Source organism: Loxodonta africana, chromosome 7 (assembly GCF_030014295.1).
Source record: "Loxodonta africana isolate mLoxAfr1 chromosome 7, mLoxAfr1.hap2, whole genome shotgun sequence".
Taxonomy (NCBI): Eukaryota; Metazoa; Chordata; class Mammalia; order Proboscidea; family Elephantidae; genus Loxodonta; species Loxodonta africana.
The window spans coordinates 5,422,210-5,449,128 of NC_087348.1; the positions used below are offsets into that span (position 1 = coordinate 5,422,210).

The 26,919-nt window shown below is 53.0% G+C and overlaps 1 protein-coding gene across 1 annotated transcript; it reads left to right on the top strand.

The window, feature by feature from the left end:
• Positions 1–14,365: 14,365 nt before the first annotated feature.
• On the top strand, positions 14,366–18,925 carry FGF19 (fibroblast growth factor 19). The gene is made up of 3 exons (XM_064288947.1): positions 14,366–14,606; positions 14,853–14,956; positions 18,614–18,925. The coding sequence occupies exons 1-3, from the start codon at positions 14,366–14,368 to the stop codon at positions 18,923–18,925; spliced, it is 657 nt and encodes a 218-aa protein (XP_064145017.1).
• Positions 18,926–26,919: the final 7,994 nt, after the last annotated feature.

The window sequence follows — 26,919 nt, forward strand, 5'->3', positions numbered from 1 at the left end:
ATTTCCTGTTTTATTGATTCGTGCCAGTAACGCCGGTGTGACGTGAGATGGTATCTCATTGATTTTGATTTGCATTTCTCCGATGGCTAGCGATTGTGAGCACTTCCTCGTGTCTGCTGGCCGCTCGAATGTCTTCTTTGCTGAAGTGTCTGTTCATTTCCTTTGCACATTTTGTAATTGAATTCTTTGTCTTTTTGTTGTAGAGGTGTTAGATTTTCCTGCAGATTGTGGAGATTAGACCTTCGTCAGATTTGTCATAGCCAAATTTTTTTTTCCCCAGTGTCTGTAGGTTCTCTTTTTACTCTTTTGGTGAAGTCTTTTGATGAGCACAAGTGCTTAATTTTTAGAAGATCCCAGTTATCTAGCTTATCTTCTGGAGGTTGCATTTTTTGGTTGTGGTTTGTCTCCTGTTAATGCCATGTATTAGGGCCTCTAGCGTTGATCGTATTTTTTCTTCTACAAACTTCATAGTTTTTGGCTTAATATGTATGTCTCTGATCCATTTTGAATTAGATTTTGTATATGGTGAGAGGTATGGGTCCTGTTTCATTTTTTTGCAGATGAAAATCCAGTTTTTGCGGTACCATTTGTTAAAAAGACTGTCTTTTCCCCGTTTGATGGACTTTGGGTCTTTGTCGAAGATCAGGTGACTGTAGGTGGATAGATTTACATCTGGGTTCACAAATTCTGTTCCCTTGGTCAATGTACCTGTTGTTGTACCAGTACCAGGCTGTTTTGACTACCGTAGCTCTACAGTAGGTTCTGAGGCCAGGTGGTGCGAGTCCTCCTACTTTATTCTTCTACTTCAGTAGCGCTTTATTTATCTGGGGCTTCTTCCCTTTCCATATAAACTTAATGATAAGTTTTTCCATCTCTTTAAAGAATGCTTTCAGTATTTGGATTTTTTTTTTTTTTTTTTTGGTATTTGGATCAGGATTGCATTGTATTTGTAGATTGCTTTGGGCAGAATTGTCATTTTCACAATGTTGAGTCTACCTATCCATGAGCACGGTATGTTTTTCAATTCATGTGGGAGTGTTTCTTACATTTTTTTAATGGTTGGGGAAAAAAATCAAAAGAATAATATTTTGCGGCACATGAAAATTATATGAAATGCACTTTCAGTGTTTATGAATAAAGGTTTATTGGCACACAGCCTTGGCCACTTGTTCCCATGTTGCCTATGACCGTTTTCATGCTTCCACTGCAAAGTCGAGTAGTGTGACAGGGACAGTAGGCCCATGAAGCTGAAGCTATTTGCTATCTGGACATCCCTAAGTGATGCCAATGGTTAAGTGCTGAACTGCTAACCAAAGGACTGGAGGTTCAAGTCGGCCTAGAGGTGCCTCAGAAGAAAGCCCGGGCAATGTGCTTCAAAAAAACTAGCCACTGAAAATCCTATAGAGCACAGTTTTACTCTGACACACCTGGGGTGGCCAAGAGTCGGCGTCAACTTGGCTGCAATTGTTTTTTTTTTTTACCTTTTGCAGAAAAAGTTTGCCAACCTCTACTCTAAACTCCACTGAATGTCTTTGCACATTTCCCTAAGGAATTTCTCGATGTTACGCTCTCAGAAGGAGATTTACCACGGTGAACAGTGTGAGGTCCATTTATTTGTTGGATCTTACCATGAGCAGACTAGCCCAGGTCCTGTGCCAGAGGCTGGGATGCAGCCAGGAGCCCCCGAGGCTGGGCCCTGCTCTCCTCGTCCCGAGAAAGCAGGCAGGCACAGGTTGGCGAGGTTCACGGGCATCAAGCAGGGCTTCCTGGGCCCTGCCAAGAACTCTGGACTCGTCTTAAGGAGACTGCAGCTTCCCAGGAAATTGGGACCAGCATGAATATCGGAGGAGCCGTGGGGGGGTGGGGTGGGGGCAGGGGGCTGGGCTGGCCGGTTGGCATTTCTGAGCTGTTGCTCTCACCAAACCCTGCCCAGAGGCATTTGTTCCTGATGCACCCCCAGCGGCCCTCCCTCGGGGAGGGCGCTCCCACACCTGGGTACCTCTACCTGGCAGGACTTCTCTCAGCCTTTGTTGATTTGAGAGTTGAAAAGGAAAGCCCCTCCCCTTGATCTGCATGTCTTTGGTTACCTCTGTGCTCAAACATTCTGATGCTTATTGGCCATTTGTGTTTCTGCTCCTGCCAAAGTCTCCTCCGACTTTCCAGGTGAACTGGGGAAGGAGGAAAGTTTGTGCAAATTGGGGGCTGCAGAAAGGAAGTCAGAGGCCCCTCAGCCTGGTTCCTGGCTGTCTGTCCTGTTGAAGAAACACTGTGGGGATTCCTGGTTTTCACACAGACGCACCTTCTCTGATTTCACGGGAGGAGGGAGGAGACACACAGAATAAACAAGCACAACCTTCCCTCCCCAGGCCGCACCTGCCATAGGGAAGTCAAGTTCCAAACATGGGTAGTTTCCCCTTATGGGCAGGTGACAGTGGTGTGTTGGGGCCTTGGGGTGGAGGGGGCTGGAGGCAGCTTTGTAAGCCTGCTCAGCTGGTGGGGACCAGGCTGACAAATCCCCTCAGGCCCCAGGGGTGCCTGGACAGTAGCATCTCAATAAACCACTCCAGAAAGCACCTTGGGCTCTCTGCTGGGCAACCGCTTTGTACCCTTGTGTGTCCAGCCACCTACAGGCTGCCGCTGCCATGAGGACCCCTGTCCCCTCAGTCTTTGCTTTAAGATGTTCCGGGGCCAGCCTGCCCATTATCCCTCTCTTGGGCAAAGAGGGAATTACCTTATTTTGAGGGTCAGTGTGCTGTTTGGAGGAGCCCTGGTAATGCAGTGATTAAGCACTCAGCTGCTAACCAAAAAATCAGAGGTTTGAACTCAGCAGCCAGTCCACGGGAGAAAGATGTGGTAGTCTGCTTCTGTAAAGATTACGGCCTTGGAGACCCTATGGGACAGTTCTACTCTGTCCTATAGGATGGCTATGAGTCAGAATTGACTTGATAGCAATTGGTTTGGGGTGTTTTGGGGGCACTTTTATATGGAACAAGCATTGGCTTGTCGAGTGTGTAGTGGGTTGTGTCCGCCCGGAACCTCTCGCTGTGAATTTATTTGGAGAAAGAACCTTCGTACATGTGATTACGGTTAGGGTTTCATCATCTTGGGTTAAGATGGGCTCAAAACTCCAATGATAAGTGCCCTTATTAGAGAAGAACAAGGGACAGGACACACACAGACGGAAGGCGGCCGTGTGGGGACAATGGCAGAGCTCGGAGTGCTGTTATCTATGAGCCAAGGAGCACCTGGGGCTGCTGGCAGCCACCAGAAGCTGGGGGAAAGGCAGGGGACAGCTCCTCCTTCAGAGCCTCCAGAAGGAACCAACCCTGCCAGCACCTTGATTTTGGACTTCTGGCCTCCAGAACCGTCAGAGAATACATTTCTGTTGTTTGGAGCCACCCAGTTTGTGGCACTTTGTTACAGCAGCAGCAAGAACCTCATACAGAGTTGGAGAACTCTATGTTCAAATCCCAACCCTGCCACTTACTGGCTGTGTGGCTTCGGGCAATAATACTGCCCCCCACCCCTGTGGGGAAAGTGTTTAAGGACTGGAGATCACACAGTAAAATCTGGCACACAGTATGAAAAAAAGAAAAAAAAAAAAGTCGCCGTTGAGTCGATTCCAACTCATGGTGACCCCACGTGTGTCAGAGTAGAACTGTTCCATAGGGTTTTCTTGGCTGTGATCTTTTCGGAAGCAGATCGCCAGGTCTTCCTTCCATGGTGCCGCTGGGTTTGTTCAAACTGCCAACCTTTTGGTAAGTGGTCTAGCACAGAGAGGCCCGATAAATGTCCATAGCTGCTCTTGCAGACACTGACCCTGGGGGCCATGATGATTCAGAGCTAAGGGGGACCACTTTGCTGCCGGGCAGAAAACATCCCTGTGCAAACATCAGGAGGCGGGTCAGGGGGACGCATGGTGGGTGGTGGTCCCCGGGGGTCTCCAGGGCTGGTATCCAGCTGCCAGCCACCACCGACGGACGGCAGGCACCAGCGCCAGAGGGGAGTGAGGCCAGCAGGCAGAAGAGGCGGAGAGCTTGGCCACGCCTCGCCAGGGATGTTGCATCAACACATTTGGGCTCATTGACCTCAAGTTCAAGGAGACCAGAGATGTCTGACTCCAACTGTTTTGTGAGGAAACTTCTAGAAGGAACTCTTAAACACGGAAATCGTGGGAATCAGACCCTGGGGAGGAAGCTCTGCGGAGCACGCCAGGTTTTCTGCCCTGGTGCCGCTGGTCCCCATCGTTCTTGGCTCCCCCGGCCCGCGTCCAGGCAGGGGCGCCCCCGTCCCAGTAGCCGACACCATCGGGGGATGAGCCAGGCTGAGTTTCCAGGAGGCAGTGGTGGTTCAGCGGTAGGACCTGGGTTTGATTCCCAGTCAAGGCACCTCGAGCACAGCCACCGCCCGTCTGTCAGGAGAGGCTCCTCTGTTGCTAGGGCGCTGAACCGGTTTCAGAGGAGCTTCTAAATGAAGCCAAACTAGGAAGAAAAGCCCGGCGATCGAGTTCTAGGAAAGATTTACAGCCTTGGAAACCCTATGGAGCCGATCTGCTCTGTCCTATAGGGTTGCTATGAGTCAGAATTGACTCAATGGCAGTGGGTTTGGGTTTTTTAGTGGGTGCTGTGTGGAACACGCACTGGCTTGTGGAGCGTAGAGAGGGTTGTGGTGCAACTGTGAACTTATTTGGAGAAAGAACCTTCACTGATGTTCTGAAAACCAGCCAATGAAAACCCTGTGGATCACACGGCCCGATCCACAGCCGATTGCGGGGATGGTGCAGGACCAGGCAGCGTCTCGTTCTGTTGCGCACAGGGTGGCCATGAGTCCGGCTGACTCTACCGCCGCAAACAACCACCTCAGCAAGCAGAATTCCCAGTAAGATGAGGGCTGAGTGGAAATCCACATTCATCACCACCCTTGCTATTGGGTTGGAAGAGAATAAATGGGCTCTGCTGTACCGCGCCATCCCCCAGGGCGACGACGGTGCAGCATCGAGCCTGGCCATTCTCAGGAATTCATCTCAAGACCACCGAGCACCTGCTGAGCACGGGGCTGCATCCGTAGAGGGGAGCCGGGGGAAGCCAGGGGCTGGGGGAGCTGGGTGCTCACGGGGCATCGGGGACCTTGGGAAGGTTCCCGTGGGCCAGGCTGTGCAGTTTGGGGACCAGCCCTCCACACACCAGTGCTTGGCCGTTAGGGTCCCTTTGAGCAGTATTGGGAACCTGGTAGGGGCTGCAGGCTTGCTCCACAGAAAGGTGCACTCCAGACTTGCACACAAGCTGGGGCCCAGAACTGCAGGGAATGTGAGCCCCAAAGTCTAATCGTTAGGCACAAAGTTAATGGTGGCTGCCCCACAGTCACATGGAGCTGGGTGTTAGGACTGGAAGTGTCCACAGAGATCAGGGGAAGGGTGAAGATGAGCAGGGAGAAGGGGAGGTGTAGTGCGGAGGAACGGCATGGGGTGGGGTGGGGAGAAGGGACACGGAGGGTTAGGCCAGGGAAGAGAGGGCAGCTTAGCAAGGGGGTCATCAAAGAGGCAGGGGCAGGGTGTAGGGGGCACTGGCTAGGGAAGCCTTCCCAGAACTGGGGTTTCCCGCAAGGCCAAGATGTTGGAGGAATGGACACAGATCTACAGACGAAGGTGTGGACTGCTTGGCTGTGAAGATGAGAGAGAGTGAGAGAGACAGTGACAGAGAAAGAGCTAGACCGATGGGGCTGAGGGCGGAGAGCAGACTGCAGGAGAGCAGGAGGGATGAAGTTCAGAGACCCCCTTGGAGGAGCCCCTCCCGACTTTGAAGAGAGATAGCACAGCAGGGGCTGAAGACCTCCACCCTCCTTGGCGGGCAGGGGGGAGGGGGCGCTGGCAGACTCTCCTGTGCCTGTCTCCCCATCCATAGAAGGGGTTAACCTTGCCCAGGGCTGTGGTGAGGCTCAGAGCACAACTTGGGTCCTGCACTTTGCCTGCACGGGCCCTAGAGAGGCAGGAAGCAAGATGACAGACCCAAAGGCTGGCAGGCAGGCTGGCTGGCTGGGTGGACGGGGAGTCACCTAAGGCTGTTGGGTCTAGAGGCGGGGGAGAGGCATACCAGCGTGGAGGGAGGGGTGGCAACAGCCCCTTGGGGACAGGAGTCCCTGGTAGCACAGCCAAGGATATCTGCTGTGTCCCCAGCAGCCTGGATGAAGTTTTGGGAAGAAGCTTTTCTTTGTCATATCCTAGAGGTTTGGGTTGGGGCTGATGTGACAGGCCTCCTCTCAAGCCCAGCCCCAGAGAGTGTCCGATATCCCAGTCCCAGTCCCTCTAGGCCTCACCTCCCTGGGCCCTGGGAGCTCTGGCCACTTCCTGAGGCCTCTCACTCTCACGCACCGCCCCCCCACCGCTCCCACCAGCGCGACCTGGTCCCATTTCCTAGATGGGGAAGCTGGTGGGTGGTGGATGCGGTCCGGGGCACGCAGGAGCCTGGGGAGGAGTCTCTAGCCCCTTGATCTGTGGTGTGTGCGGCCAGAAACCCTAGCCGGAACCGTGAGCAGCATCTGTTTAAATGCCTCAAAACAGAAATATCTCCGGTCACCACCGATCCCCCAGAAAGGTAGGGCCAGAAGTCCCAGGAGGCTGGGGACACTGCTATCCTTCTGTCTTCCGCCCCATCTTCCTTTTCTCCTCTTTCACTTAACAAACATGAATGAAGCCCCCTCATGCAGAGCTATGCTGGGCCTGGGGGGATATGGCAGTGATCAAGACATCCACCCCCCAACCCTGGTACTCACAGACACCAGGCGAAGGCAAATACTAAACAGGTTATTGCACAAATAATTCGTTTATGACAATTCGAGCGTGTGCTGGGGCCTCCACTTACTCATCTGTAAAATGGAGCTAGGACCTTCTGAGTTACGTTGCAAAGGCCATAGATCACACTCATGGACACACTCACACATGGCACAGAGCAGACACATACATGTATGTGCATGCATACATAAGCACACGTGTGCACACACTGCATGCATGCACACACTGCCACACGACGGAGCACACACTCACATAGATGTATATACATGCATGCATAAGCACGCACGGGCACACACTCACTGGATGCATGCACACACACGCACTGTGCACACTCACATACTTACATGCACGCTCACACACACACACGCACACACACAGCGGCAGACCTAGAGCAGGCTCTCAACCGGACACTGGCTGTCATCAGAAGTAAAACAGGCAGAATGCTCTGGAGCCTTGCGCCCAAACTGGACTCGGGCAAGAGCTGCTGGATCCCCGGAAGGGCTGCTTTCTGTGACCTGGCACCAGTCTGCTTCTCAGCTTCGCACGTGAAGGCAACGCTGAAATAGGATGTCTGCTCCTTGCTACGGAACAAGATCCAACAACCAAGTTAAAAAAAAAAAAAAAAGAAGTCACTGTTTATGACCCAACAGGAAGCTACCAATTGAGAAAAAATTGAATCACTATTTACTTGAGCAGATTGGGAGGGGGCGGGGGAGAAGAGAGCGTTCCCAGCGGAATGAGGAGAGTTGGGGGTCATTCCCCAGGGACCTGCTGCCTCGGGAAGTATGTTCTCTGTGATCTCAGGGATGCATCATGGCTCCCACTTATCCAGGAGACACACCCCGAGAAGACCCAAAGTAACACAATCCGAAATAGCCCTACTTGGTTCTGCGCCTTACCTCCTTGGGTCAGGGTGGGGCCTCCCGGAGTCCCCTCCATTTCCTGCTCTGGAAAACGGGGTTCCTGGCCATAACAGTAACGCCTTATAGGGCTGTGGTTGAGACTGAACGGGAGTCAGTCTGGGAACCCAGTTTGTGAATTGCAAACCACGTGCAAATACTTTTGGAAAACTGGCCAGTCTTAGGCAGGTGTTTTTAATAAAGAACCTTCAGCACATGGGATTTTCTTTTCTTAAAAACTGTATTACAAGTTATATGTGTTACTGGACTCTGTGTGTGTGTGTGTGTGTGTGTTTGGGGGAAGATGTTATAGATGGCCTTCTAGCCCCTTCCCTGCTGCCCCTGGCTGGACAAATTTGGACAAATCCCATCCCCTTTCTGGTTCTTATTTTGCTCATTTGAGAATAAGGGCTTCAAGGAAATCTCAGAGGTCCCATCCAGCTCTAGAATTCTGAGCCCGGCCATTTCGAATGAACTGGAATAAGCTGTTCAATACTCATGTAAGCTTTGTTGGTAGCTGCTGTCAAGTTAGCTCTGATTCGTGGCGAGCCCACGCACAACAAAACAAAACAAAACGTTGCCTGGTCCTGCGCCATCTTCCCAACCACTGGTATGCTCGAGCGCTTTGCTGCAGCCGCTGTGCACTCTGAGTGCCTTCTAAGCTGGGGGGCTCATCTTCCAGCACTATATTGTACAATATTCTGTTGTGACCCATAGGGTTTTCACTGGCTGGCTTTTGGAAGGAGATGACCAGGCCTTTCTTCCTCGTCTTAGTCTGGAAGCTCTGCTGAAACCTGTCCACCCTGGGTGAAATACCGGTGGCATAGCTTCCAGCATCACAGCAACACGAAAGCCACCACAGACAGGTGGTGGTTCCATCAGTACACATATTATTTAAAAAAAAAAAAAAAAAGGAAAAACCAAAACAGCCTCTCTTTCAAGTTAACAGGCCCACCCAAATTCAGGGCCTCCGTTAGGGCCAGGGCCATGACCTCTGACTTTTCAACCCTGTCACCTGCCCAGGTGCTTCCTGAAGTGGTGTGTGAAGGAAAACTGGAAATGATCCAAGTGCCCAGCAACAGGGAACAGGTTGTACACTCCTGGTGCCTTGTACAGATCTGATGGTGTTGAAGAATGTTCTAGAAGGATATCTAATACTATCAGAAGTGGTTACAGCTAAGTAGGGGGAAATAAAGAGTCCTTGGGTGGCATAACGGTTAAGCACTTGGCTACTAACAGAAAGGTTGGTGGTTCAGATCCACACGGAGGTGCCTCGGAAGAAAGGTCTGGGGATCTACTTCTGAAAAATCAGCCATTGAAAACCCTGTGGAGCACAGTTCTGCCTTGACATGCAGAGTCCAACTTGATGGCAACTGTTTTTGTTTTTTTTAGGGGAAAATAAGGTTGCAATTCAAATTCTGATTTGAAAAAGGTACATACTTATAAGAAGTCAGGAAAGAAATTCACCCCAATAGAAACAGCGTTTCATAATGCAAGGATGCTATTCCAGGAGGTGTTGAATCCTCTTCGTTCTGCTTTTCTGGGTTTTTCAATTTTTCAACAATGAACAGGTACTACTTTTGCAATTAAAATGTTCAAAATCAACTTTAAACCCAGCCTAAACCAAACCCACCACTGTGGAGTCGATTCCGACTCACGGCGACCCTATAGGAGAGAGCAGAACTGCCCCACAGCATTTCCTAGGCTGTCATCCTTTCAGAAGCAGGCTGCTTGTATCTTTCTCCCAAGGAGTAGCCGGTGGGTTCAGACCTTTCCGTAGCAGCCAAGTGCGAAACCGCTGCGTTATCAGGGCTCCTAAATCAACTTTACTGAGGCATAATTTAAGATAAAATGCACCCATTTTAAGGGCACTGTCCAACGAGGCCTGACGCCACCACAATCAAGATACAGAACATTTCTATCACCCTAGGAGGTCCCTCCCTGCCCTTCCCAGTTGACCCCCCACCTTGGCAACCACCGATGAGCTTTCTGTCACCATGGGTTAAATTTGTCTTTCTGAGGTTGAAATTAGATTTTAAAATTAAATACGGATGTTGCAAGGATAGCCAGAGAGGGACATTTGGGACGTTTAAATAAATAACAATCTCACACACCTGGCAATTACATGTCAGGCAGTCTCTATAGAGGGATACTGATCTATCAATCAATAGCGATATGGTTTATAATTTGCACATTTTGTTGTTGTTAGATGCCCCGTGTGACAAAGGAGAGCTGCCCCATGGGGTTTTCTAGGCTATCATCTTTACGGGGGAGCCCTGGTGGCACAGTGGTTAAGCGCTTGGCTGCCACCAGCTGCTCCAAAGGAGAAAGATGTGATCTGCTTCCCTAAGGATGACAGCCCTGGAAAGCCTATGGGGCGGCCCTGTCCCATAGGGTCCCTATGAGTTGTAACTGACTCGAGGGCAATGGGTTTTTGGTTTTTGTCATTTTACAAATGAGGAAACTGAGGCTCAGTGAGTTCTCCCCCTTTTCCACTCTGCCGTGACCCCTGCCAATTTCCAGGTTAGCTGGGTGGCCTTTTCTGTAAAAAATGTTCCTGGTGGGGGATGGGTAAATAAGGAGCCTTACTGGCACAATGGTTAAAGCGCTCAGCTGCTAACTGAAAGGTCAGTGGTTTGAACCTAGCAGCCACTCCATGGGAGGAAGACATGTCGGTCTACTTCCATAAAGATGACAGCCTCGGAAACCCTTCGGGGCAGGTCTACTCTGTCCTCTAGGGGGCGCTATGCATTGGAAGTGACTAGATGGCACACAACAACAAGGGGAAAATGGTTTTGGTGAAGCAGGAAGTCTTGGGGAAAATAATGCATGTTCTAATACATTCCAGAAAAATATTGTGCTGAGATTTGGGAGCCCCCAAGTTCCAGTCCCGGCTCGTCCATGAAAACCAGCTGTGTGGGCTTGACCCCTCATCTGAGTGTTCAAGACCCTTTCTGGGCCAAGCTCTATTGTGGTTCTTATTTTCTGAGGGCATTTTTACCGACACTGGGACAGTAATTCTCAGCCAGGGGACAGGGTCAGGGAGCTTGTGGGAGGGCCCCAAGTAGAGCTTTATGCACTTAGAAAGCGCACTGATAGTGTAGTGTAAATTCCTAATTAGAAAATGAGAAGAAAGTCTATTGTGCAAAGACTGGCCACGGAGCTGGAGGGGATTTTCTTAGCCCTGGGGTGTGGGTTTAGAAATGACGAAAAACTCTCTGGCAACCTCACTACACTCAGACGAAAAGAGGGAGACCCCAGGAAAGTGGCTGTTAAACACCAAACAAGGCCACCATGCCAAGCCCTTCTGGCATCTGGGCCTAAGACCCTCGGAGCCCTGTGTGGCCTGAGTCAGGCAGCGGGAGGGACCTGGACCCTCACCAAGCTGCTCACACCACTCACAGGAATCCCTGATGAATACTCGCAGGGGCCATTCAGCTGGCTCAGCCCTGCCTCGGCCACACCAAAACCAAAAAACCCAAACCCGCTGCCGCCAAGTCAATTCCGACTCATAGTGACCCTACAGGACAGAGCAGAACTGCCCCACAGAGTTTCCAAGGAGCGCCCGGTGGATTTGAACTGCCAGCCTTTTGGTCAGCAGCCGTAACACTTAATCACTACACCACTAGGGTTTTCAAAGGCGCATAGAAAGACAAAAGTCAAGCCAAGGCAGCAAACTGGGGGCTGCGGGTGTTGGGGACTGAATGGAGCCGTTCGGGAGGGCGTCCTCACCTTCTGTGACACCTGGGTTCGCACCTGGAGAGGCTGATGTTTAGCTGCAGCGCCCCCTGCTGGCCAGAGTCCTTCTTCCTCAGCCCCTCTCTGCTCCCTCCCCCCGGCCACTCCATTAGGGACTCCAGCAAACGCTGTGGCTCTGGGCACTCTGCTGACCCTGATGGCTGCTGGGCCTTGGGCCTCTCTAGGCATCTCTGTGAGCTTCGATTTCCTCATCTGTAATTTGGGATTAATTACCTGAGTTCTCAGCGGGCTGCTGCGGTGACTGCGAAATGCCTGGAACACAGGAGACCCCGGACAAGACAGTAATGATCTTTACCAGCTACAGCCCAGGCACTCTTGTCCACTCCACCAGACCACCCCAGGAAGCAAGCACGGGGCGGCGGGGGGTGGGGGGAGCAACAGGTCCAGAGGGTTAGGGACCCACCCAGGGAGTGGCTAGCCACAGACCCCTGCTGCAGTGTGTCTGACCACGAGCCGGGACCCCACCGCGAGGCCACACTGCCTCCCCGCGGCCACGCAGCATAGCCTCGATTTGCAAGCCTGGCTGCCGGGGTTCACATCCCAGCTTCATCACAGTGCCACTTCTGTGGGTATCCACTCCTCACCTGCGAAACGGGAGGATATAGAATACAATGGGTTTCTTGTTAAGACAAGGTGAGAACCCTCACAAAGCGCTCAGAACAGGGCAGGGGCACAGGAAGCCCCCCGCCCAGCACATTGGCCACCCCCTGAGCCCTACGATCTCAGCAACTCACAGTCTCTTCCCCAGCGTGCCCTTGGGAGGACCCGCTGAGTGGGGGCTGGAGGAGCCAGAGCCGCAGTTCCCCCAACTCGGCCTGATTCGGGGCAGGTCCCCAGTGCAGCCCCTGCCATCCTCGGTCCCTGCATTTATCCAGGATTTTTCCAAGGAAAGCTGCAGGAGAGGGTAATTAAGTTTAATAGGAGCCGCGGTCGATTTAAAGCCACAGGGGGTAAGTAATTAGATTTAACAGAAGCCACGGCGTACTGAACCAAGGCACGCAGTGTGGGGGTTCCTGATCTCCAAAGCCTTGAGATGATGTCTTTTTGTAAAGACTTGCTCGGTGACATTCTCTGTGCCCGCCGTCATTAACGCCAGTCACCGCGGAGCGCTCGCATTTGCCCCTGCTCATTGAAATTCATCAGGCCTCGCTCGCTCCTCCCTCCCGCGTCTCCCCACCGCATGCCCTCCCGCCTCCTCTGCGCCCGGCTACCATGGCTTTTCCCCAAAACCACTCTCTAGGGCCCCACACCCAGGATTTAAGAGGGCGGGAGTTGGAGGCGTAATGAGAAAGAATCGGTGTTAAGCCAAAGCGCCCTGGCTGGACCCCTTTCTTCCCTGCCTGGATTATCTTTGGACGGTTTCTTCTCCGAGCGTCAGTGGACCAGGTCTCAAGTTTGCACGAACCACTTTACTCAGCGCCCCGATTTTTGCCTTGAACGTGCCCCGACCCCGGCTGCGCCGATCACTGCTCCTCGGTCCCCTACCCCACCCCTCCACCCTCATCAGGTAAGGACCTTCCCGCCCTTTCCGACGGAACTACCCCCCTCCCCGAAGACTGCGCGCCCTGGCACGGGACACTCAGGCACGCAAAGACCCTGCGAACGACATAAGCAAACAAAAAACCCAAACCCATTGGTCCAGCCGATTCCGACTTCTCCCGGTGACCCTAGAAGGCAGAGTAGAACTGCCCCATAGGGTTTCCAAGACTGTAAATCTTCCGGAAGCAGACTGCCACATCTTTCCACATGTTCCGCGCGGATCCGCTGGTGGGTTCAGACAGCCGACCTTTTGGTTAGCAGCCCAGCGCTTAACCACCGCGCCACCAGGGCTCCTCAAAAACAGAAGGGAACGGAGGCCCAGACCTGCCTCCCTCCACCTGGTGCGCCCGGGCCTGAACTGGGAAGTGGGGGGTAGGGGGCGGCCCCAACCCAGCAGCTTGCAAGCCCACCGTGCCCCGAAAGTCGTCTTCAAATGGCAACCCTCCGGGCTCACCTCCCGGGCCGGGGCGGACGCAGAGAATCCCGGGGAGCACGGGGACCGGGCCGAACCTTGGGCTGGAGGGCCCCCTGGCGGCGGCGCGGCGACGGCTCCCCATTGTCTCCGCCGGGCGGAGATCACAACGGCCCCCCGTCGGGTGGCGATTTCCGCGAAGAAAGGGGGCCGGGGGCGGGATCGCGCGCGGATAAAGCCGGGAAACGTGAGAGGGTCGGAACTGCAGGGGGAGATTCAAACAGACGGCTTTTAGGTCTGGGGATATGCAGAGGCCTTGGGACTGTCGAAGGAGGGGTCTGAGTGTGGCCTTTCAAGGGGAGGGGGCTCTAAAGCCGGGCGAGGCTTTTCCGGACCGCGGGTGAGAGAAGCAAAGCTCAGTGACCCCCAATCTCCGGTTCCGGGATTCCTGCCTACGCCCCTGCTGGCGCTCCGCGCCGAACGCATCCCTGGGGAAGCCAGAGGCCCCGCGAAAGGCTCCGTGGTCCACGTCCTCGCTTAGAAAACCTAACGGCCCCAGCCCAGAAAACTCAGCCTCCGGCCGGCGGGGAGGAGCTCCCCGGACCCTCCAGCGAAGCCGGGCCTCCTCCTCCCCTCGATCCCGCGGCCGGGGCGGGGTCACCGGGGAGGGGGCTGGGGCGGAGGCGGGGTGTGAGTGGGTGTGCGCGGGGGGCGGAGGCTTGATGCAATCCCGATAAGAAGTGCGCGAGTGTCGAGGGGCACCTACTTGCCTGCTGATAAGGCGCGCTATATTAGACAGTCGCTAGCGCCGCCGCGCCGTCGGAACGGGAGCGCAGCGCGCCAGGGCGCCAGGAGCGCACGGCTACCTCGAGGCTAGCGGCCACCACCCGCACGCTCAGCCCGCAGCGCGCCCAGCCCGGCGCCCCCAGCCTCTCGCCGCCGGAGCCACCAGGAGCTGAGGGTGGTGCCATGCCGAGGGCTCCGAGCTGGCGCGCGGTGCTCCGCGCCCTGGCCCTGGCCGGCCTCTGGCTGGCGGCGGCCGCGCCTCCCCTGGCCTTCTCGGACTCCGGGCCGCACGTGCACTATGGCTGGGGGGAACCTGTCCGTCTGAGGCACCTGTACACTGCCAGCCCACACGGCCTCTTCAGCTGTTTCCTGCGCATCCGCGCCGACGGCGCAGTGGACGGCGCGCGGGGCCAGAGCGCGCACAGTGAGTGCCTGCCGGGCCCCCGGGTTCCCACCGTCCCCCTCCCTGGCACCCCTCCCCACTTCCCTCCGCTCCAGCGGGCCGCCACTCCCGGGAACTCCGAATCTTGGCACCTTTGTGTTCCACTTTCATCCCGGGTCCCCGACCCCGCGCGAAGCCAGGGAGGGGCACGGACCCGGGGACCGACGGCATCCGGGCGTCGCGGGCCCTCGGGCCCCGGCTGCAGCTTCTTACTTTCCTTTCGCCTAGGTTTGCTGGAGATCAAGGCGGTGGCGCTGCGGACCGTGGCCATCAAGGGCGTGCAGAGCGCCCGATACCTCTGCATGGACGCCGACGGCCGGCTGCAGGGACTGGTAGGTGTCCCCACGGGGCGGGACGCGCCAGACCCACGCCTGTCCCGGGCGGGGGTAGGGTTTGCGGGACCGAATCCAGAGTTGCCTGGATCCCCCTTCCCGGGCCCTCATTGAATTCCGAGGGGGAAATGGCAGGGCCGATTAAGCTGCGTCCGACCCCCTCCCAGCCCCCCCACGGAAGTGGGAAAGGCTGCTGTTTTTGGTCGCAGCTTGCAGCGGGAGAGTGGTTGGGAGCAGTTTTTGCATTCCCAATTGAGCCAAAAGCTGCCCGGAGGAAACCATTATCCGCTTCCTTTGATATTAAACAGGAAAACCCACCTCGGCCCATTCAGCCGCAGCCTGCATGTGGGTGGTCCTCCCTCCATTTCCCTCCCTGTGGTTTAAAGAGAGAGAGAGACCGAGGCTGTATGTTCACAACTTGGATCTTAAATCACTCTTCAAATAAGTCAGAAAAACCCAGTGCGTTGGAGGTTGAGCAGATGTTTAAGCATGAATTTGCGTGTTAGGACGTTTGAATTTCGGCGGTGGCGCTTATCCTTCTGTTGTACTCACCTGTCCCGGAAACTTTTTTTTTTTTTGAAGGGGGGAGGGGGCTAGAGGAGTGCATGAACTCCCTAGGTGGTGCAAACGGTTAAGCGCTCTACAACTGCGCAGAAAGGTTGGCAGTTCAAATCCACCCAGAGGCGCTCGGAAGACAGGCTTGGCGATCTGTTCCTGAAAGATTGCAGCCTAAAAACCCTGTGGAGCAATTCTACTCTACATATGGGGTCGCCACGAGTCTCCTTTGGCTCCACGGCAACGACAGGAGGGTACGTGGGGTGGCCCAGGTAACTACTGAAGCTTCTGGGGGAAGAGTGCGCAAGCTGGGCCTCTGGCCCAGAGGGAACAAAGGCGCGCGAGTTCAAAGGAACGAGCACTCGCCCCTCCCGCGCGGAGCCAGGCGCTCAAAGAGCCTGCGTGAAGTCCCGGGGCCCCCCACGCAGCCCGGCTCTGATGGAGAGGCCCGAGCCAGGGGTGGGGGAGGCTGCGCTTCCCGGGGTGCCCCCGCCTCAGCCAAGATGCAGATGCGCGCCTCCACTGGCGCGATCAGCAGCTCCTTTGTGAACCACAGCGCCAAGCTTTTTAGCATCTCTAGATTGTTTTGTGCCTCTGACGGGCATTTATTCAGAGTCCTCGCTTCTTTATTGCGGAGTCCTCTGTGAAAGACTGTGAAAGAACGCAAAGAAAGGAGGGGGCCGGAGTACTGAAAGCTGACCCCTAGAGCCACTCCAAACCCGTAGTGGCAACTTTTGTTATGTTGACATTTACTTAGGACAGGGGCAGCTAATGGTGGGCCTGGCGGAAGGGGCCAGTGGGTCTAACCCAGCCTTCTTCCCCTAATCCAAATCGGGGAGTCTGTTGGGGGGGATCTCTCCACTTAAAATCCCGTTCTGCCTCTGGATCCCTTGGGCCTGGCCCCGCAAAGATCGTGGTTGTTTTTTTTTTCTTCTCCAGCGGAAATTCCCCATTCTTCTATAAAGGTGAAATCGTTTCTTTTTCTACGTGGAGCAAGCAGGCGGTGCTACTTTCCCCCAAACAACAGCAGAGTAATGTAGAGGCCTCTGATGCAATGTGTTTTTACTTCTCTTGCTTTTAAACATCTACTGATTGGCATATTTTTGGAAATTCAGGAGAAGTCACCCTTGCCATACTATGGCTTTGTGGTGGCTTTGTGCCAGAGTCCCGAGCCGTGACTGGTTGCGTCATTCACGTTATCAGCATATCTCATCCACCTGCGGTTCACTAACCTCATAAACCTGGGCAGAAATGAAGCTGGGTGCTTCCTGGGATTATGTTTACTGCCCAGCTCTTCCAGGCTGCCCTGTCCCTGGTGCCTTTCAGACCTGCCCCTGAAGTGGTAAGGACACTTTCCAGATTAGCACAGGGCTGGCCCATTGGCACCTCTCTTAGGGCTCCCCCAAAAGCAAACCTGTTGCATGGAGTGGATTCTAACTCATAGTGACCCTGTAGGACAGAGTAGAACTGCCCCATAGGGTTTCCAAGGCTGTCATCTTTATGGAAGCAGATTGCCACATCTCTCTCCTGTGGAGTGGCTGGTGGGTTCAAACCACCGATCTTTCAGTTAACAGCCGAGCGCTTAACCACTGCGTCACTAGGGCTCCTTAAGACTACAGATGTCCTAAAACTCAGGTTTCCTTCTCCAGACGTTTCTGGCCACCCACCAGGTGCAGCCTCTTTGGGGGCCTTGGGGCTTGCTATTATCTTGATGTGCCAGGCAAGCTGACATCCTGGAAGATGCTCAGTAACAGGGGGAGCACGATGGAGCCTATACAGGCTTACAACCACAGGACTTAACAACCACAGCAGACGAGAAAGGCCCGAATCATGTAGTTCCCCTGGGTCTGGCTGGGGAGTGGATGCATTACTCAGGGCCGGCCCCACATCTGGGGGCCCGTGATCCTTAGCAAGACTGCTCCTAAGTGACAGCGTGGTTTAGCAGCGCCTCCAGGGTGCCCGTTCACACGGGGGCCGAGCGTACTTTCCAGTGTTAGTTATGTATTCAGTGTAAAGCGGGAGGCCTGTGCCTCCGTGGATATTACTGCCCAGGGCGAGGCTTAGCTCTGAAAGATATTTACAGACTATATAAAGTGTACCTGTATTAAGTATGTGTATAAAACCAGCACATATGAAATATAAACTTGAAATACTCGTATGTGTATAGAGAGAGACAGAGAGAGCCCTGGTGATACAGTGGTTGAGCATTCAGTCCTTAACCTAAGAGTCAGCCGTTTGAATCCATTAGCTGCCCCTTGGAAGCCCCACAGGGTTTCCTACACCTGGTGGCCTAGTGGTTAAGTGCTACGGCTGCTAACCAAGAGGTCAGCAGTTCAAATCTGCCAGGCGCTCCTCGGAAACTCTATGGGGCAGTTCTGCTCTGTCCTATAGGGTCGCTATGAGTCGGAATCGACTCGGCGGCACTGGGTTTGGTTTTTTTTTTTTATCTTTACGGAAGCAGATTGCCATCCTTCCCCTGCAGGGCAGCTGTGGGGTCCGAACCGCCGACCTTTTGATTAGCAGCTGAGCACTTTGACCAGCTGCTGCTGCGTCTGCTCTACATAGGGTTTTTGGTGGCTGATTTTCCAGTAGACACTAGGCCCTTCTTCTGAGGCTCCTCTGGATAGACTCAAACCTCCAAACTTTTTTTTAGCAGTCGAAAGCTTAACTGTTTGTGCCACCCAAGGACTTCGTATGTACTTGCGTATAACCCGTGCCGTTGAGTTAACTCCGACTCATAGTGACCATGTAGGAAGGAGTAGAACTGCTCCACAGAGTTTCCAGGGAGCGCCTGGTGGATTTGAACTGCCGACCTCTTGGTTAGCAGCCGTAACACTTAACCACTAAGTCAGCAGGGTTTCCGTACTATAGTATAGTACCAACACATATATGTATAGTACAGTGTAAGGATCTTTCGAAGGCATACAGGATCTGTATAAGGAGGTCCATAACAGCACGTAAGTGATACTCAGACACAGAAAGTGGTGGATGAGAGCAGGCCTGAGTGACCGTAACACAAATGTCCGTTGTTATCCTTCTGCTGGTCGTGTCAGACCCAGGGGTGCCCGCTGCTCACGGCCCGCCCGCCCCTTTTCTCCACAGCCCCAGTACTCGGCAGAAGACTGTGCCTTTGAGGAGGAAATCCGGCCCGACGGCTACAACGTGTACCTGTCCAAGAAGCATGGTCTCCCGGTGTCCCTGAGCAGTGCCAAGCAGAGGCAGCTATACAAAGGCAGGGGCTTTCTGCCCTTGTCCCACTTCCTGCCCATGCTGCCCATGAAGCCAGCAGAGCCGGGGGACCTGGACGACGACTTGGAATTTGTGTTCTCTTCACCTCTGGAAACCGACAGCATGGATCCTTTTGGGATTGCCTCCGGGCCGGAGCTGGTCCAGAGTCCCAGCTTTCAGGAATAACTGAGGCTCTGCCTCCCATGGCCCCCGCCCCTGGAGGCGAGGTCCTAGGCTGTGGGCCCCTGCCATGTGTGCGCTGACCATGCTTGTCCAGGAGTAATCCTAGTCTGTTCTGTTTAGCTTTAGGGAGAAACATGTAGGAGGTGTATGTAGCCAGAGTTTTATGTTGGCTGTGCCGATTTCTAGTGGATAGATTTGTATGATCATGAAATCCTAAGCCCTCCAGCCGCCCAGCTGCTACCTGAGTACCCCACCCACACCCTTACCGTTGTTGGACAAGTCGCTGTGCTGCCCCAGTTCTGCTTGAATAACCCCGCTGACGGGGAACTCACTACTTTTTGGGAACAATGTTGTGCCAAGCCGAAATTCTTCCTAACTCTCCCATTATCTCCAGCAGGGGCAGCTGGAAGAAAAGCAGTCATTTTAAACTCATGTACAAGCTCTGTGAAATGTCAGGTAAATTTGAGTCAACCCATAAGTCCAGGTGAGAACTGCATTCACCTCAAAGAGAGTTAGCCCTCCCCAAGCCCCTTTAGGCCAGGACCGAGCTGGGCAGGCACGGCCCACCAGCCTCAGGAGCAGGGAAGGCACAGAGTCCCCCCTACCTCTACCCCCCCAGCCCAGATAAATCTTGAGAACCCTGGCCCCAGTCAACTTCTTGGCAGCCTGCCCAAGCGCTACTAAGGTAGTTTTATATTTTCCCCTCTTAACAGCCAGCCACCTGCCCATAGCTGACTTTCTTGTCCAAGTTCAGGGCTGGGTCCTCAGAGGCGAACGGCCCTCATGCCACCTCTGCCCCCTGGAAATGAAGACAGCTGGTCCCTGTCCCCACCACTGATGGATTCAGGATTTCCAGGGAATCCGATCTGCCCAGGTGGTGTGCATTTCTGTGTGAAGGGCCCTTTGTGGTTCAGCCCCACCCACCTCCACACCCCTTCCTAGCCCTCCCACACCCCCTGGGAGCACTCTCCCTGCTAAGAGCTATGGATTTTGACCTGCAGAGAGCTTGTTGCTGCTTCCATCTCCCCGTGTCTCTGCCCCACGTCACCAAGTCCTCTGTGAATCTGGATGGCGAAGCCTCCCTCCTTAGGGGGACCCGTATGTCTCGTCACAAAGCCAGAGAGAAGGGTCTGAAGGCCCCGAGTCCTCAGCAGGGGAGGTGTGAGGCCCGTCCCCAGCACTTAGCTCTCAGCGTGGTATTTATGAGTAATTTATTATATGTACATCGCTTTATTTTCTTACTTTATTTATACCCCAAATTGTATTTATGTTATGTACATGAGTTTTGTTTTCTACATTAAAGCGAAGTTTGTATCAAAAGGCGTCTCTGTGTTATCCAACCGGAATACCCTTGAGAGATACAGGCAGGGAGAGGACGGGGTGGAAGGAGATTGGCGGGCTGGCCACAGAAGGAAATCCTCTCTGTGTTTCATGTCTGACACTGCTTCACCATACACAATTAGCTTTCCCACCTGAGGATCAGGTGGGTTAAATAATAATGTTAACACAGCAACCCTGTGTGTGTCAGAGTGGAACTGGTCTCCACGGGGTTTTCAGTAGCTGGTTTTTTGGAAGGAGGTGGCCAGGTGCCTCTGGACGGACTCTTACCTCTAACCTTTCTGTTAGCAGCCGAGCGCGTTGGCCCTTTGCACCACCCAGGGACTTGGGTTAAACAACAGATGCAGCTTAATCAGTGGCGAAGGCTGGGTTTGCACACCCAGACGCCCTTACTTCAAAGGAACCCTGGTAACGCAGTGGTTAAGGACTTGGCTGCTAACCAAAAGGTCAGCGGTTCAAAACCACCAGCAGGAGAAATATATGGCCATCTACTTCCGTAAAGGTTAAAAAAACCCAAGCCCTGGTGGCATAGTGGTTAAGTGCTACGGCTGCTAACCAAAGGGTCGGCAGTTCGAATCCGCCTGGCGCTCCTTGGAAACTATGGGGCAGTTCTACTCTGTCCTGTGGGGTCGCTATGAGTTGGAATTGACTCGACGGCACCGGGCCGTAAAGATTACAGCCTTGGAAACCCTATGGGGCAGTTCTACTGTGTCCTATAGGGTCACTATGTGATCACTACGAGTTAGAATTCACTCGACACCAATGGGTTTTTAATTTGCTCTTTCTTCATACCTGGGTACTTCCCTTCCTGCTGTCTGTTCAGAGTTTGGAAGGTTGGTGCAGCCACTGTGCCGGGAGTGTTTACAGCTGCGGGAAAAGAAAGCCGAACTATATGAGTTTCCTAACAAGCCAGCACCAAGTGGGCACCTTAAAACAGCAGGAACTAACTCCCTCACAGTTCTGAGCACAAGAAGTCCAAAGTTGGTGCCACTCAACCAAGATTAAGGCGTTGGTATGGTGCGCTCCCCCCAAACGCTCTAGGGGAGGACCCTTCCTTGCATCTTCCAGCTTCTGGTGGCCCCAGGTGTTCCTTGGCGCGTGGGTGCAGCATCACCCCATCTCTGCCTGTCTTCACATGGCCGCCTTCCCTCTTTTTATAAAGACACCCTTACTGAATTCGGTCCCACCCTACTCCAGCAGGAGCCCTGGTGGCATAGTGGTTAAGCACTTGGCTGCTAACCAAAGGGTTGGCAGTTCAAATCCTCCAGGCTCTCCTTGGAAACTCTATGCGGCAGTCCTACTCCTCTGTCTTATAGGGTCGCCATAAGTCGGAATCGACCCGACGGCATTGGTCTTTTTTTTTTTTTTTTGCTATCCAAAAGGCTGGCAGTGCGAATCCGCCGGCCCTCCTCAGAAACCCTATGGGGCAGTTCTACTCTGTCCCATAGGGTCGCTAAGAGTTAGAATTGACTCAGTGGCGACTGTTTTGTTTTTTGATTCCAGTACAACCTCATGTTAACCAGTAACATCTGCAAAGACCCTATTTCCACAGAAGGCCACACTCACAGGGACCAGGAGTTAGGACTTGAACATCTTTCTAGAGGGGACACAAAGCAACCCATAACACCAACTAACAGTGGCTGAGATCAAGATTTTCTCATCTATGGGACTATGAACACTGCGGACCACACAACTTTTTGTCGTGGGGGGCTGTTCTGTGCATTGTAGGATGTTTAGCAGCATCCGTGGCCTCTACCCCTGCACCCATGAGACATCAGTAGAGACCCCCAGACACCACCACTCGTTTGTTCTCTGGGGACAACATCAGCCCTGGCTGAAAATTGCTGGTTGAAAACCTCTGGCTGAAGCATAGGATTTCTTTTTGTCCAGAAACAAGAAAACCAGAGGTAACTGGTGTTGGCTTACAGCCCTGTGAGGCTGGCCGTCTTCTGTAATTCTCTTGGTATCTCTTCTCTATTATTCTCATGTCCGCGGCCTCATGGTCTCAGTATGGCTGCTGTGCCTCCAGCCAAAACATCTGTGCTCCAGACAGGGAGGAAAAATCATTGTGGCATTGGCACAATTCAACCCACAATAGTGCTTAGGTTGGCCATTATTATGATTAAGATACTTGTTAAAAGAAAGACTACAGAGGCCCAGAGCAAATAAGGCCCTCGTTCTCTAAACCATTGTTCCCACTGAGCCCAGGACATACAGTATTGTCTTCAGTCTGTTCCTTCCTCTCTCCCACTTGGAGCCCTGGTGGTGCAGTGCTTAAGAGCTACAGCTGCTAACCGAAGGGTCAGCAGTTTATATCCACCAGCTGCTCCTTGGAAACCCTATGAGGCAGTTCTACTCTGTCTTGTAGGGTCGCTATGAGTTGGAATCAACTCCACAGCACCTAACGACAACAACAACAGGAATCCCTGTCACCTTGCTGTGTAACCTTGAGTAAGCCACATCACCACTCTGAGCCCACATCCTTGTGTGGACTGTTCTGAGCATGTCTGCACAATGCCACCTGGCATACCACAGAGTGGCCTGCTGGCCAGCAACAGCCCTCACCAAGACCCTCTGCCCTGAGCTATTTCCATTGGTTCTCAAATTTGGTCTCACACTGAAACCACTTGGGGAAATATACAGACGGCTAGTTCCAGCCCTGGAAACCCTGGTGGCGTAGTGGTTAAGTGCTATGGTGCTAACCAAAGGGTCAGCAGTTCGAATCCGCCAGGCGCTCCTTGGAAACTCTATGGGGCAGTTCTACTCTGTCCTATAGGGTCGCTATGAGTTGGAATCGACTCGATGGCACTGGGTTTGGTTTTGGTTTGGTTTAGTCCCAGCCCTGGAGACTGTGAGTTAATGGGAATGGGTGAGGCCCAGGCATCGGGATTTTTTAAAGCAGCCCCTGGTTTTTTTTTTTTCCTGGTGATTCTAATGTGTAGCCCAGGTTAACAGCCACAGTGAAACAGTACAGTTCCATCCTTTGTGCTCTGGAGAAAACCTGCGGGGGGAAAACAAGAGAAGAAGGTTATCAGTGCCTCCATTTCCTAAGCTGCCTCCCTACAGTACAGCTGACAATAAGACAATAAGGAGTAAACGTACAATTTGTGAACTAATTCTCACTAGAGTGTTGAGGGTTGATATGTTTTCTCTCCAGGCCACATTTTCACTGGACCTGGCAGCCTCAAAGTTGCAATAACTGACTCTGTGGATGATCTGGGACACTCTGGCAGTCTTCTCCTGCCAGATTGTTTTTCAAGGCTGCATCTTAGCAGCACCCCTCTGCCCTCCACTAGTCCTGTCTCTGAGCCTCATAGAAAAATGGCCTTATCTTCCTGCTGGATTTTCCTTCCCTGCCTTGGGTCCAGTTTTGATCATCATCTCGGGTTTGCATCCACAAACCCAAGCCTGTTAACACTGAGCCAACTCTGACTCATAGTGACTCTATACGACAGAGCAGAACTGCCCCATAGGGTTTCCAAAGTTGTAATCTTTACAGAAGCAGACTGCCACGTCTTGCTCCTGCGGAGTGGCTGCTGGGTTCGAACCGCCAACCTTTTGGTTAGCAGCTGAGTGCTTAACCATTGCGACACAAGGGCTCCTAGGGTTGCCAAATTTAATAAATGAAAACACAGGCACGTCCAGTTAAAAGTAAATTGCAGATAAACAACACTTTTTTTTTTCTTAAAGTCTAAGTATGTCCCATGCAGCTTCCTGGGTGATGCAAATGGGTTGTGCTCAGCTGCTGAGTAAAAGGTTGGCCGGCTCGAACCCACCTAGTGGCACCCCAGAAGAAAGGCCTGGAGGTCTGCTTCCTTAGAGATTGCAGCCAAGAAAACCCTATGGAGCACTTCTAATCTAACCTGTGGAATCGCCTTGAGTTGGAATTGACTGGACGGCAACTATTTTTTGTTTTGTTTTATGTCCCACGCAATGTTTGGGACAAACTTATACCAAAAAGTATTCATGGTTTATCTGAAATTAAAATGTAACTGGGCCTCCTGTATTTTACCTGGCACCCAACCTTTAGGTCCACACCACTGACATGGTGTTGAGCAAGGAGAACCAGGGGCAAAAAGTGGCTCAAGCAGACGGGCCTTTCTGAGGTGAGAACCTAGAAAGAGAAATCAGAAGGTCTGGTGCAGGGTGGCCTTGGGGTAGCCGTTCTGTTTCAGGCCTCTTTCCCTATCTGTTTCGTGAGGGTCCTTAACTACCTCTAAGTGCTTGTGAGCCAGGAGAGGAAGCACCTCTCTGTGACCCTCCAAGGAGAGGCTGGACCCAAGGCCTGGAGCTGGGACTCCCACATTTGCAAGTGACAGAACGCTGACTCAGACCGACCTAAGGAGATAAAAAGAGACTTCCTGGCTGTCATTAGTGTAAAGGGCAGTGGTGCTGGCCTCCAGCCCCCTGGATCCAGCCCTGGGCGCCCTCTGTCCCTTGGTTTTCAGATGTCTTCTCCCTTCATGATGACAAGGGGGCCACCAGCCACTTCAGGCTTATTTTCTATCCTCCCAGTGGCCTCAGCAAGGATGGCAAGCAGTTCTCTCCTGCCAGCAGCCCCTGCAGGAGCCCCGGGATCCCAGCGCATGAACTTTTGTGTCCCATGCTCGCCCCAACCCAGTTCACCCTGGCCAGGGGACAGGATGCACTGACTGACTAGGCCTGGGTCACCTCCTCAGCCCCTGGGGAGTAGGGGAGGGGAGAGACAGAAACAGAGAGAGAGACTGAAAGACAGAGAGAGATGCAAGGTACAAAAAGGGGTAGAGATAGACAGGAGGAGAGATAGGGAGAGAGACAAAGAGACAGACAGAAAGATGGAGAGAGACAGAGATAAAAGATACAAAAGAGGTAGAGACAGAGAGAGAGACAAAGAGAGAGTCAGAGACAGAGAGAGACTGAAAGACAGAGAGAGATGCAAGATACAAAAAGGGATAGAGACAGAGAAGAGGGGAGATAGAAAGAGACAGATAAAGAGAGAGACAAAGAAAGATGGAGAGAGAGATACAAGATACAAAAGGAGAGACAGAGGGATAGAGAGAGAGAGTCACAGAGACAGGGATGGAGAGAGAGATGGAGACAGAGAGAGATGGGGTCAGAGAGGGAGAGAGAGACGGAGATGAAGGAGAAGGACATTTGGGGGTAGAATGAGAGCAACCCCACTCCAATCCCAAACTTGGCCCTGGTCCCTGCTGGAGATGAATTCGGAACAGTCCCTAGGACAGCTCCCCCCGGCCACCCGTAGGACACCTGAGTAACACCTGGCAGACGGCGGTGGTCGGCAGATGCCCTCCCCTCCCCCAGCGCCCCCAGGTAGAATCAGGAATGTGGGATCTGCTCAGGCCAGACACCCCCTGTGGAGCCCAGGTGTTTCACCTCCTGGGGCGTTTCGCCTGGTCAGCCCTCTGCTTTAACAATGCCCCAGAGGCAGGGGGAGGGGACTGGTTTCAGGGGGGAGGGATCCTTCCTGAGACTCTGGAGGAAGCCAGTCTCGGCCCTGCCCCCGCCCCCACCCCCCACTCCCAGGACTCCGGAAACCACAGGCTCCCAGACCCACCTTCACACCTCCGACAAGCAGGTTTTCAGTGGTGGGGCAGACAGACATACTAAGCAGGGGCTCCCAGTCTGAGAAGTCAGTGCCGTCTCCGTCCTGTTTTGAAAGGAGGGAAACTGAGGTAGAGGGGTAGGAAGTGGGGAAGGGGAGGCTGGAACCCCACCTTGCTCGGCTTCCTTTTTGATCCGTGTTTGCATTAAAACATAATTTTTCCTTCCTTTTATTTTCAACCTACCTGTGCCAGGGCAATGGGTTTGGGTTTTTTGGTCATGTGGTATTTTTCAACTAAAAGGAAGGAATATTTATGTTTTAATGCAAACGTGGATCAGAAAGGAGGCTGAGCAAGGTGGGGTCCCAACCGCCCCTTCCTTCTACTTTCAACCTACCTGTCATGTTTGAAGGAGCCATGATGGCACAGTGGTTAAAGTGCTCAGCCATTACCCAAAAGGTTAGCGGTTCAAACCCACCAGCCGCTCTGAGGGAAAAAGATGTGACAGTCTGCTTCTGTCAAGGTTTACAGCCTTGGAAACCCTATGGGCCAGTTCTGCTCTGCCCTATAGGACCGTTACGCGTTGGAATTGACCCGACAGCAATGGGCTCTGAGGGGCTTTAAGGCAGGTTAAAGTGCCACTCTATACCTTTTTCTTGGCCCGTTGCAGCACAAGGGCTCCTGTACAGTGAGGCCCCTGATCACTTTTAATCTCTTTAGGAGTACTGTACACCAATATTAGCTTTTCTACACCTCAACATAAAGAAAACAAGAGTCCTCACAACTGGACCAATGAGTTACATCATGATAAACGGAGGAAAGATTGAAGTTGTCAAGGATTTCATTTTATTTGGATCCACAATCAATGCCCATGGAAGCAGCAGTCAAGAAATCAAAAGATGCATTGCGTTGGGCAAATCTGCTGCCAAGGACCTCTTCAAAGTGTTGAAAAGCAAAGATGTCACTTTAAGGACTAAGGTGAACCTGACCAAAGCCACGTTGTTTTTAATTGTCTCCTATGCATGTGAAAGGTGGACAATGAATAAGAAAGAGAGAAGAATTGACACCTTTGAATCATGGTGCTGTTGAAGAATATTGAATATACCGTGGGCTGCCAAA